Source organism: Chelonoidis abingdonii, chromosome 22, assembly GCF_003597395.2.
Source record: "Chelonoidis abingdonii isolate Lonesome George chromosome 22, CheloAbing_2.0, whole genome shotgun sequence".
NCBI lineage: Eukaryota > Metazoa > Chordata > Testudines > Testudinidae > Chelonoidis > Chelonoidis abingdonii.
Genome location: NC_133790.1, coordinates 13893988 through 13907195, shown reverse-complemented (window position 1 = coordinate 13907195; position 13208 = coordinate 13893988). Strand labels below are relative to the sequence as shown.

At 45.1% G+C, this 13208-nt stretch overlaps 1 protein-coding gene across 3 annotated transcripts in view; it reads right to left on the bottom strand.

The window, feature by feature from the left end:
* Positions 1-8459: 8459 nt before the first annotated feature.
* The window catches only part of ULK1 (unc-51 like autophagy activating kinase 1), a 106811-nt gene continuing 102062 nt past the window's right edge, over positions 8460-13208 (bottom strand). For all 3 annotated transcript variants that reach the window (XM_032805985.2, XM_032805986.2, XM_032805987.2), the window contains one exon: positions 8460-11143. In XM_032805985.2, coding sequence (XP_032661876.1) covers positions 11088-11143 — 56 coding nt within the window. In that variant the 3' untranslated portion in view covers positions 8460-11087. The remainder of the gene's footprint in view (positions 11144-13208) is intronic.

The following is a 13208-nucleotide window of genomic DNA, read 5'->3' as shown; positions in this document are numbered from 1 at the left end:
GCCGCCGAAGTGCAGCCGGGTCTTTGGTGGTAATTCAGCGGCAGGGGGTCCTTCCGCTCCAGGACCCACCACCAAAGTGCCCCGAAGACCCGGCTGCACTTCGGCGGGGAAGTCCTTCCGCTCTGGGACCCGCCGCCGAAATACCGCGGGCCCCCGGAATCCTCTGGGCGGCCCCGAACAACTTGGTATATCAAGATCATAGCTCAGATCAGAGACTTATACTAAATCCAGGGACAATTACCTTTCTTTTATACTGTATATTGCATGACTTTTAACGGCTAATTGTCCAGGAAAAAATAAAAGACCAAACATCCACAATACTATAATATAGAAAGCAGATTTTTGTTTTAATGTCAGAGGAAACAGACACTGATTCAGTAAACAACATAAACATGGACCTAATTTTAAGTCCCGTAGACTTCAAATGGCAAGGGTAGGGGGAGGGAGAGACTTAATCAACGTACTAAGTAGCGATGGACTTAGGCATGTGCTTAAGAACTTTGCTGATTGGGGCCCAGCTGGGGATGTAGGGAGAGATTTTATACACTCTTGTCAAAGGGCCCAGGTCAGTTGACTCAGACTTGCAGGGCTGGGGCTGCGGGGCTAAAAATATCAGTGTAGATGTTTGGGCTTGGACTGGAGGCCCAGGTTCTGAAACTCAGCAAGTGGGGAAGGTCTCAGAGTCTGGGCTCCAGCTCAAGTGGGAATGGTGACATTGCTATTTCTAGCCCTGCAAGCCTGAGTTAATTGACCAGTGCTCTGAGATTCAGTGCCATGGGTTTTTCTTTGCAGAGTAGACAAACCCGAAGTGTTTAGCTTTGTCTTGACTTCATGTTATTAGACAGAAAGTTTGCCTCATGGGGGAAGTTAACACACTCTGGCAGTGGGAAGTACAGCTCTCTTATCTAAGCGGGTTAGACATTAGCTGGGGGAGTTTCCTTCATGCAGGGGTGCACCAGTTTAACATACAGCCTGATTCTAAACCGCTGCAAAAAGCTAAAGTCGACACTCTTATTTGGGCTTAAACCAGACTTACCAGGGTTTAGCTTAATTGAAATTGTATATTGCAGTGCATAACACTAGAGCTGGTCAAGTACCAGAAGTTCCTTTCCACAAGAAATTTCTGTATTTAAAAAAGAATACGTTCAATTTGGAATAGAAATGCAACATTTTCTACAAACAGAAAATTTGGAAAAAAAAAATTGACAACATCACTTAATTTCACTTACAAAAATCAATACAGAGTTGTTTTGATTTCATTTTTCCATATTAAAATGTTAAATATATCCTATATACACAATATTAAATACATAACAATACTTACATTAATTGGAGTAGAATATAAAAATAGAAATGAATCAAATCAACACTGTTGAAACAAAACATTTTGACTTCCCCCCCATCAAAAAAAATTGTCACAATCAACACATTTATTCTGACACAATTGTTTTTTCAATCGAAAATTGTTGCCAAATTTTCCAGCCAGCTCTATCCAGCACAATGGGGCCCATTTCTTTATGCACTACTGTAATACAAACAACAGGGACAAAATTCTGCTCATTGGAAAAAAGAAAAAAAGTTACATTAAAAATATAGGAAGATCCCTGCAATCAACAGGTCAAAATATTGCTGATGAGCATTTCTGGTGCACTCACCCAATCCTCCTTTCTAGGAGCACACTGGAGAGGCTGTACATCTGATGGACTCTTTGTACACAAAACTACATCGTTTCCACCTACAAACGCCTATTTGCATTGCACAGATTAGAGACATTTCCAGTTTAATAGCCACATGCACCTTCTTACACCTTCATGTGATACTTTGGCCCTCTAAGATTAGTGGAATTTAAACCCTGTCCTTTCCTTTTGTGCTGAACGATAGTGATGGCAGATCTGGTCTGAAGCAACAGCTCCATATTTGTACTTCCAGCAAGTATAATTAGTCTAATCCATAAATGTGCCAATATGTGGGAGGTGGGCCTGAGAACTGCTCACCCAGAACTGCAAGTGTGGCGTGGGCCCATCTCTGATATGCACAGTTAAGCCTTCACTCTGAAACATGCATCCTTGTCAAACCTAATAGCCCAGCAGACCGGTGAATTAGCCTGACTTGAGGATTATACATACTGTCTTCAACTGCAATGTCCAGACAGCTGATCCAGTGCAGCCTGGATCCTAAGTGAATCGCATACCACTCTCCAACCCACTTTCTCCTCTCCTGTGCCCGACTGTTATGGCTCAGAATCACACATTCAGTAGTGGAGTGCTGCTGGTTACACAGGACCCAACACCAGCTAGTTAGGGAGGCGGTCATACAGCATTCTATGGCACATCCTGCTGAGAAAGATAGGCCCCACGCTGACTTTGCAGCAAAGGCCTGACTGGAGTGATGTCCCAAATCCCCTGCCCATAAGGAGGAGACCAGATGTCCAAGAAGAGATAAGTAGAAGCCCTGCTCAGCAGCTGTATGTGGGCTAGACAGTAAGGGAGCTGCTGCCATCTTTGAGAGAAAATGCCAAATTATTACAGAGATTAATGGCTGACCCGTTTAATGGCCTCAGGCTCTGCATGAAAGGCTAGGGGTAGGTTGTAAACATGTGGCACATGCCTCTCTGTGGGACTTTCAAGTTTAATGTCTTCTCCTTTCATTAACTTGGATGCCTTAAAGCTTTAAGAGACCATTTCAAGTTGTGTGCTCCCTCTAGGTGAAACATTTGTTCCACAAAGGCAGCCCCCTGTCCGGTCTCATCTGGAAACGAGGCACAGCTGATTAAAGAGCCACAGGAACTATATATTAAATGTTACAGATGTGGCTATTTTTATTTTTAATAGTAATACATATACCTCAAAGCAAATATTTTAATATACTTTTAACTCCGTGCTTACAAAAACCAGTATTAATAGCAAGCAAGTACTGAAGTCAGAAACGTTAGTATTAAGGCTGTACGCTTAACCTTAACTCTACCCATTTGCACTAAAATATGACTTCTTTCGTAAGAGAAAATCAGTCTATAAAAGCTTGTTTTTTTAATATAGACTACAATAGTGGAAGTTTCAATATTTCAAGTCTTCAGCCTTGGCTTGATTTTATTTTTAACCTTGAGAAAGTTATTATGGAAGGAATGGTGGAGGATCATCATAGCTGGGGCTGAGTAGCGAGAAGATGGATGGATGGATGGAGTGGGGCTGATCATTGGAAGGTCAAGGGCTGAGATCTCTAAGTTAGCGATGGATCTGGAAGGCTTCTGAAAAGTCTGCGATGATGTCACTGATATTCAGACATGAGTACATGGATTTACTTTACTTTTTTAATGAGGGTTACAAAACAAGCCATGTGTGAATAAAACGAGTTCAGTGGCATTAAAGTGATGACTATTTAGAGCTAAAAGGCCTTTTGAGTCAGATGTTCATAACCCATTAGTTTAGCAGAAATATTAAAAAATGGAATGAGAAAGTTTCACCTTCCCAACACCAAGTGTTAGGAACTTTAAGACTCCTGACTGACCCAGTTTTTCTTCCAACTGGAGCTACTGTAACTCCAGGGGATCTTTCCATGCTTCACAATTAGAGACACTTACCCAAGATCCCTTAATTAAGCCTCCAAGCAACCCATTTTACAGATGGAGAAAGTGAGTCCCACAGGGGTGAAGTTACTGGCCTCAGGGCAGACAGACAGACCCTGGAGCAAAACTAGTATTTGAAAGTCCCAGGAGGGCCTGGTTCCCAGGCCAGCACTCAGCCCACACCCAACTTTCAGTCCCACATTCATCTCTGCTACAACCCCACTGAAGCAAGTGATGAATTCAGCACAGCATATTCACCAGCTGGGTGCTGAGCTGCTAGAGGTTGGAGGGGTTCACTATGGTAGCCTCGTTTCTAATATTTGCTGGATCGTGTGAGGAACAGTAGCTACACATATTTGTACTGCAGTAGAGCCCAAAGGCCCTAGTCAGGTCTGGAGGATGGTTGTGCTGGGCGCTGGACCCACACACAGTAAGGAGACAGTGACAATCCCTGCTCTGATGTGCATACACTAACCCAAGAGATTTCAGTTCAGCCCCGAGGGAGACTGCCTCACAACACTACAGTATGTTTTGCCCTCCTGCTACACACGCCGTCCCCAGCTGGAGAATGACAGATGCTAACTTCCAGGGCTGTCAAGCCAGCACCTATTGTCCACACTCCATTCATGGCAGTATATTTAAACGCACACAGAGTCCATTAAAATCCAAGCAGTGGGGTTTGTCTGAATGGTGTTCGTTCTCTGCCCACAAAATCCATTTTAACCCATTAGCCATTCTGCTGCACAATCTCCTGTGACCCGCCCGAACCACCCCGTGTCCTCACCACAAAATCCATCAGTCATTCAAAGTTCTTCAGCTACTAAGTCTGATCAGTTCCAAGAGCGCCATCAATCAGCACAGACCTAAACAGTACGCTTCTAAGGTCAGCTCACTATAAAACTAGCCACAAAGCATGGTTGAAGGGGAAGGCGGAGGACTATCACTTTTCGATGGTAGTTTGAAGTAGGGGCTGTGTGGTTAAAATGTGGTTTGATTGCATTAACTCCCCATTTAAAAAAACGGAGCTTAAAGAGAAGAAGGGATTTGTGCATGTAGCTAAAGTTGGAACACTTGAGCTTTGTAGCCTCTGGGTTTTCAAACACCAGCTCTTGAGCACTTCCTCGCTGGCATCACCCTTCCTTTGAACTTTGACAGTGGACTGAACAGACGTGTTTACCAGCTAAGAAATATAAGATGAGAACAAAGCCAAATGTGCTGGAGAAATGTCTTGGCTTAAGTTTTTAGACTAGAAAAGCAACAGCTCTAAAATAGCTCATGATTGTCTGAAAGGCGGTGTAATTTACACTAGTGTCACCAAAATCCACGGGCCCCTCAAGCACATTTTTAACACTTTTATAAAACAGAAGAGAGGACTGGTTCCCCTTGTGTTCATCCCCTTCCCCTGTGGTTTACTGCCTATGCACAGAGTCCCATGGACTCAGCAGAAAGTTGTTAACCTACTGTGTAAAGTGCTGTTTACATGGTTTTTCTCTGAAGTTTGCTCGGCTAGAAGTTTTTCCCACAGTTCTTTAACTCCCCAAAGGGTAGCTTCAAAAGAAAAGCCCCGCCCCAGCCCGTGGTCCTTTCCAGCATGCAAAGACTCTGCTACATACTGTTACAACTCCTCTAATTCATGCCCTGACCATACTACAGGGAGTTGATGCACATCTCAGCTATCCCACAGAGCAAAGTTTTATACCCATTCAAAATAAATACATGGCTTCCGAGCATGCCTCAGGCTTTACACACTAGGCAGAAATGTATAGAGCAGCTAAGCCAACTGTTATTTCAATGTTTACATGAGCTTTGTTTTGGCTGGAATCGTGGAAGGCCAACCGGGCACACTTATAAAATGCTTATCAAAGCTGTGCCAAGAGCTTTCCCCCCCATCTCTTTAAACTACACCAAGAGTTCTCAAACTTCATTGCTCCGTGACCCCCTTCTGACAATAAGAATAACTACACGACCTCAGAAGGGGGGACCGAAGCCTGAGCCTGCCCAAGTCCTGCTGCCCTGGAGTAGGGGGCAAAGCTGAACCCCAAAGGCTTCATCCCCAGGCAGGGGGCCTGTAACCTGAGCCCTGCCACCCAGGGTAGAAGCCCTCGGACTTTGGCCCTGGGCAGTGGGACCTGGGCTTCAGCTTCGGACGGGGTGTTGGCACTCAGGCTTCAGTCCTGGGCCCCAGCAAGTCTAACACCAGCCCTGGTGACCCCATTAAAACAGGGTTGCGACTTGCAGTTTGAGAACTGCTGAACTACACACTCTCCAGACCATCCTGCGCACGGGGCAATTCTGCTGAGAAAAGCAAGTCCCCGAATGAGTCACCATAAACGATAACTTACTCGATAGCAGCATTTCAAGGAAAAAATGTTCTCAGCGAGAGCCGGTATGAATCAAATTCCCTTCGGCAGGAAAGGCGGGGGTGGGAGATGGAATGGATAGCATTAAGCAGGGCTGGCTGGAAAACAGTGGTCCATGGAGAATTTCAAGGTTTAAAGTAGCCCCTTTGGTGTTTTTTCATTAAAAAATTCAGAAATCCAGACTAGCCAAGTGGTTGGGTCACTCACCACGTATGTCGGAGAGACAGGTTCAAGTGTGGGTCTGTAGCAACGTTTTTCCATCACAGAGCTCTCTAAATCAGGCAGAGCAGGGACTTGAACCAGGGTCTCCCGCATCTCAGGCATGTCCTCTTATCATCTGACTGCAGAATGAAAGATTGAGAATCAGACATGCACACTCTTGCTCATACATACACAGACACGTATGTTTCAGCTTTGATGAACCAGCATATTCTGGAATTACATTTCATCAAACTGTTCCCATAGTTTCTATGTACCACAGCCCACACAAAGAACTAGGTTACAGAGTAAGGTTGCAAAGCCAAACATTCAAAAAATTAGGAAGTGCCAGAATTAAAGATGCCGGTGCAACCTTCATTTGCCCTGATGGCATTTCCTAGCTCTGAGTGCTTAACTCTGCAATTTAATAAGGTTCTTTTAATAGACCGTTGTGTGTCATTTTCCAACTTTTTAAAACAGCAAACTGGAAAAAAACCAGGAATTCCTTGATGTGGCCGCCGAGGGATACCCACGTGGGTCATCAGCAGGGGCGGAAAGTTTAGCTCTGCCACACAGAGCTCTGTCACTGGAGTTAACAGAGTAACTGATAGCAGCAGGATGTTGTCATTCCCGATGAGGGCTGGCACAAGAAGGGGATGGAGAACACACTTTGCTGCTGGGGTTCCCAGAGACTTGCCAACAGCAGAGGAATGGTGAGACTCAGTAATCTTGGATTGCGCTCTGGGGTCTGGATGGGAGTGTGCTCCCACTGGGCACAGACTTTTTTACCCATTCCTTCCAAGTGTGACCCCTCCTACCCCATCCTCTCCAACCTATCTTGTCCCAGTTCCATACCCCTGGCCCCTCCCTCCCACTCTAATTCTCAAGTAGCTAATCCCAATCTCTACTCAAGATTCTCATCCCAGTCCCCATCTCAAGGTCCATTCTCACCCATCAGGACTCCCCCTCCCAATTTCCCGATCGCTCTCCTCCCAGCTCCATGTTCCCAGTCTCCTTGCCCAGCCAGTTCCAGTCTCCCACACCCCAACTTCAGTTTTTCTCCCACCCAATCTCCTCCCACCAGACTCCTTGTCCCAATCTATTCTCTCTCTGCATTCAAATCAGACAGCGTCCTCCTCCATGTGTTCATTTAGAACAGAGGAGACACAGGCTCCCTGCTCTCAGTTCTGGTGCCTGGCCTTGCAGCAGCTCAGAGCTCCAACTACAGGGAAGTTCTGCTCAGCCCTGGGCTGGAACAGGACCAGTATAGATGGAACCGTCCACGAATTCAGCTGCAAAGTTCTAGCAAGTCTCTACTGAGCATGTGCAAGCTGCAATTTTTCAAAAAGCTTATAGCTTGGCCAAATGTGGGCAGATTTTCATGAGAAAGGCAAGAGGCACACCCCTGGCACAAAGGCTACCCCCTGCCAAATGTTAAGACCCTGCTCTGAAGGATGGGGGCACTAGAGCCTCTCAAAGGAAATATCGCCAGAGGTAGTTTTAACATGGGCAAGACAATTAATTTTTCTTGGAAACAGTGGAACTTTTTTGGCTGAAATTCCCTCTACACCGCCCCCCCCCCGCCCCAAACAACAACAAAAAAACAGTCTAAGCCAGACACCAGGAATAGAAAAGCTGGTAGATCAAGGGAATTTGTTACCATATCAATGAAATAAAGTTTTTTAAACAACCAAAACCCACATTTCTTAAAAAAAGTTCAAAACATAAATCGCTACACACAACCCTAGTATTTGGGTTGTGCTTCTAATCTGCCCTCAGGCCTCTGAACCACGACACGAAATGTTAGCCTCAAGGTGCACCAAATCGCTCCAGGATCCCAATGCTGCAAATACTTAAGCATGGGGGGAAACTTAAGCCCATGTTTAAGTGCTTGCAGGACTGGTGGGATCTAGCTATCATCTGCTTATCACAGAGATTTCTCAGCTGTAAACTGACATGACCTCCACTTTGAGTTCTACCGATGAGACGTGTTCAATAACAGCGAGGTATTATTATCATTAATGCTACCAACGAAGTGATACTGGAGAACGGATATGCAATCATGGACAATTTCAAATCAGTTTTATTTTCTTAAATCGGTGTTATACAATTTAAAGCCAAAAAGAAAAAAAAAGGTCACACAAAACACAAATTAAAAAAAAAAGTTGACAATCGCGCATTACCTTTTAAAGAATAACATTATACACTTTCTCACATACCTGAAGATACGTGGTATTAGATTGAGGTTTCTTGAAATCTATTTAAGACGCTATGTACAAACGCTGCAACAAGTAACAAACCCATGACGATAGTGAATCGACTAGACTAGCAATTTCAAATTTTCTTCTTTTTTGCATTCCTTATTGTCTACAAAGCAATAAATACTATTTTTTTTACCAAAAAAAAGTTGGATTCACGCTACATGCATTTAGATAACAAATAAAGTCATCAAAGTGATGGCAAAAGAAATCATCTGTCTTTTTTGTTTTGTCTTTTTCTCGTTGTTTATTTTTTAAATCCAAGCACAGTGGCTAAGTTTCAAGTATTGAGAAATATATATACTATGTACACACATACACACACACACACACATATATATTTATTTATATATTGGTTGAAGATCTGTAAACCACTTTTTTTTTGGAGCAATGTATATTTATATACGTTGAATGTGGACAAATTTGATACATTCAAGTAATTAAATACAGCTGGAAGGTTAGTGCTGAGCTTGTCATGTATACGGATCGGATCGGTACACCTGTGGCATACACACGAATCCTGGGATGCAACTGACTAATACTTGGCAATAAGCGATTAAGTTTGTGGGGTATCCATGGCATTCAGTGTGAAAAGCACGTGTGTGCTGAGAAGTTTGTCCCGGTTTCCTGTTTCCACACTGCATCCAGGTTAACGTACTGCACTCGTAGCATAGCCTATTGCAGGACTGGTGGCGATCCTTTCCGAAGTGGTCTGCTTATTGTTTAACATCTCCAGCCACAGGTTTGTTTTTATTTTAGGAACAGGCACACATAGCCACAGCAACAGCAGGCTGTGAATGAACGAAGCAATGAAGGCCTGATACTGAAGTGACATCATGTAATCAAACGCTCCTGGAAAGGAGCGGGGGTTTATTTGCTGTTGTGTTCTGCCACGAGAAGTGTCCAGCTTACCACAGATAAAGCTGGTTCACACGTCAGAGTTGTTCCTTGCATAATATTTTTTCCAAAGAGTGTCATACAAAAAACATGCAAAAAATTACAGTGGCAGAGAGAGAGAGAAGTAATTAATATTTAACCACCATGTGCAAAATGTTATTAGATCCCAAAAGCTAAGCCCACGGTTCGCATTTCGTTCACGGAGGTTACTTTTTCCACTCAGCGCTAACAAAATACTGCCATGACTCTGATAAATTAAAACACGCCCACACACACACACAGAGCCAACCAGTTTTCCCCTCACACACACACTCGCAGCATCCAAGCCTCAACAGGTCTTCAACCGCCCACACCCACAGGCCTGGTTTGGCTACACAGTCGCTTAAAAAGAAATGCTGAAGGTAACTGAACACTAAAAGGGTTGGTTGGTTTGTTTTATAAAAATTAAGCAGCAAAACAATAAAAAAATGCATTTTCGGTTGTAAATATTTAAGATCTCAATGTCTGTTCTTGAGCTCTTAAAAACCATAGAGCTTTGTACTGACGGTCCTTAAAAAGAACATTTAAATAAAAAAACCTCTTGGTACTGCAGGATTTCAAGTCAGCTTTGCCTGGCATGGAGGGGAACAGCACATGGACCGTGTGACTGCTGTTTGCTGCACATGCACAAGATACAGTACAGTTAAATACATACAGTGACACACACTCGATATAGCGATACATATTCGCCCCGAGGAATATGTATTCATACAGATACACACACGTAGTGCAATAAAACAATGAGGAACAAAAGAACAGCATTCCCAGCAGTCGTGAAGTTCCGGGGTCACCGTGTGATGCAAAGTCAACTTGTCAAAGTTCCCATAGTGTGTAAAGTGCTTCTTTGAGTCACAAAGTTAGTGTTTTGAGGGGCCCGTGGGGGAAAGGGTTAGCTAACCAACAGCTGAAAGGAGGACAGCATGGGCACCACCAACTGTTGGATCTGTACTGATAACCATCGGGGCTTCTTGTAATGCTAGAGTCATTTTTAAATATATATACACAACTTTCTTGTCCTTGGTTGCTCCCCATCCAGGTAGGGATGTGACCCGCCTCCTCATGCTTGGTACAGGGGAGCCTCCTCAGTGGCGACGCGGTTCCAGCATTGCTCAGGAAGTCTTTCGGAAGGTTGCAGCTGTCTTCAGCAACACTCCAGGAAGAGATCCAGCTTCCCCACCTTACTCCTCTCCACCACACAGGAAGTGCTCTGTGGCAGGACATACACAAGAAGGGCGAGTGTGGAGAGGGAGCAGCTGCAGGTCAACAGCCAGTTCCTGAGTGCTTGGCTATCAGCAGGGATGGGGAAAGTATGCAACTGGCCTGGAATTCCACCCTTCTCAATTCACTGAACAGTTCACTTGAAACTTCCTGCTAATGGTTTCAGCACATCCACCGCCAGCAATGGATGCAGCACTAAAATACTCCGGCTCTGAGCAGGAGGGCAAGGCAGCAGCCTTGTCGTCTGAAGTGAGAGGAAGGGAAATTCTATCCTTCGCCCCCTCCACCAAGAAAGGGAAAAACCCTGAATCTCTCCTCCATCTTCCCCCAGTGTATATGGAGGGGAAGTGCTTGCAATCACTGCTGTCATATGTCCCCCTAAAAGAGAATCCAAATCCCTACTGCGGAAAACCTTCCTGACGACTACAAATAAGATCAAGCAGTTTGTCTTCCAGGTTCCCCGCAGCCAGGCTCCTTCTCTACCACTGCAGCAGGTGATCGGAAACTGAACGTGATCGGCTGGCGTGAGGTTCGCGGCGAGCAGCACTTTTAAAATCATGCACAGATCCCCGATAACAGAGCCGACAACCGGCGTTCAATACACATCTTACCTGTCAGAGAGAAAGGACACAGGAAATCAGTCTCTTGGCCTCCAGCAATATTAAAGCTAACAAGATAAGGAGACATATACAAGATCAGCTCCTGAGCTAGTGTTAATGGGTGCAGCTCTGCTAAGGCAATGGAGTTACACCCATTGACACCAGCTGAGTACCTGACTCAAAATGTCCTCATGCAGAGAGGAGCATGAGAAGTGGGAATCATTAGAGACTCCAGAGAACAGTACTTTGGCCACTGTCCCTTATGGGACGTTGAGTCCTCAGAAAGAAAGGGCCCTAATTTGCCTCTAAAATCAGCAGGGTTGTAACTCTTTAAATCAATGAATTGCTTTACACCAGTAGTGAAGATGGCTCAAGATCTCAACCATATTTGCCAAGGCCCAATCTGGGAAACAAAGAAATCAGGGTCTGATCAGCCCCTTAAGGAGGCAGGAAGTTCAAAGTTTGGAGGGATTCATTCCTAAAGCTTCAGGCTCAAGTATCTGAATTCCTGATGTAAATAATTAATACTGGTAGGTGTGTGTAGCTGGGCTGTACGTTTGGATCTAAAATACAGCCTGTCACAATCTAACAAGAGACACGCAAGAGAGAGACTCTCTCATTCAGGAAGCTGTGAACTAAACTGGGTTAAAGAACATGCAATATTGTTGTAGCCGTGTTGGTCCCAGGATATCAGAGAGACAAGGGGTGAGGTAATATCTTTTATTAGGCCAACTTCTGTTGAAGAGAGAAACAAGCTTTCTGGGACTCTGCCTACATCACAAATTACTTCGGTATGACTTACATTGCTCAGGGGTGCAAGTTATACCAGCGGTTTTCCAACTTTTTTTCCTGGCAAGTGCGGAGCCAGTGCTCAGGGGAGGGGCAGAGCACGGAGCCCCGTGGCCCCCCCGCCTAGAAGCCGGACCTGTTGCCGGGGCGCAGCGCGGTGTCAGAACAAGTAGGGACTAGCCTGCCTTAGCTGGGCAGCACTACCGACGGGACTTTTAATGGCCTGGTTGGCAGTGCTGACCTGGGTTGCAACCTGCAGTTTGAAAACCACTGAGTTATGCCAGCCTAAGTGCCAGTGTAGACAGCGCTATGTCGGTGGGAGAGCTTCTCCTGCTGTAACAGACAGTGTTGACATAGTTAAAAAAAACATAGTGACTAGACCTCTGTTGGAGAGAGGTGTCTTTCAGGTGGATTAGCCAGTGAGCTACATCTCTGAATAAGTGATACGCTTGATGAGAAATGTCTGCAATGCTATAGCATTCCTTAATAATCCAGTCAGTGCCTACCATGCACTGTTAAAGCAGCAGTCCCCCTCTGCCTTTATTAACACTTCAGATCAGCCATTAAAATTGGATCATTACTGGTATTATTTAACTGACTGATTGCTTGCGGGCTGGAATTCTCTTCTTCATTAAGGTATCTAGTGTCACTGAACATCTAGGTGCTGATTACGACAATGGCACCGCCCCTGCTGAGGAACAGGTGCAATCTAACTGGCGATTTTTGTGCCTCCAGGGGAAGAGTGTAGTTGGTAGCTGTGCAATTTCCCCGCCAGGAAGCCACTATAATGGTTTTGCCATTGCAGTTAAGTTGCCAGATTTAGCTCTGGTGAAAGCACAGCCAGAGTTGAATTTAACCCACTCTCTTGCTTTTTGACATGATGCTAATTAGATGTTCCCCGCTGCCCGAGGCAGGTTCCGTAACTGAGCTATACTGACCAAGGGCAGAGAGAACGGGCTCTGTGTCCACGCTAACTCAGTGCTCTCAGAATGACACCCAACCCTCCAGCCAGCGTGGGTCAGAGCAGCGGGATGGAACGTCTGCTCACGTTAGGGTGCTAACTGGGAGGGGTCTGTTTGTCTTGGGGTGGGAAAACTAAGAGGGCCGGTTTGTTCTCTGGGTGCAAAGAGACAGGGAGGGGTGCATCAGGAGGGAGGATTTGGCAAAGGGTTCACAAGTGTCTGTTACAGCTATCCCCCTATTCCATTTTGTTTCTTACAGCTGTCCCCATACTCCATTTTGTTTTTGTTCTCCTGTGGCCTCCCCTCCCTGGCTGTTAAGTTGTTTA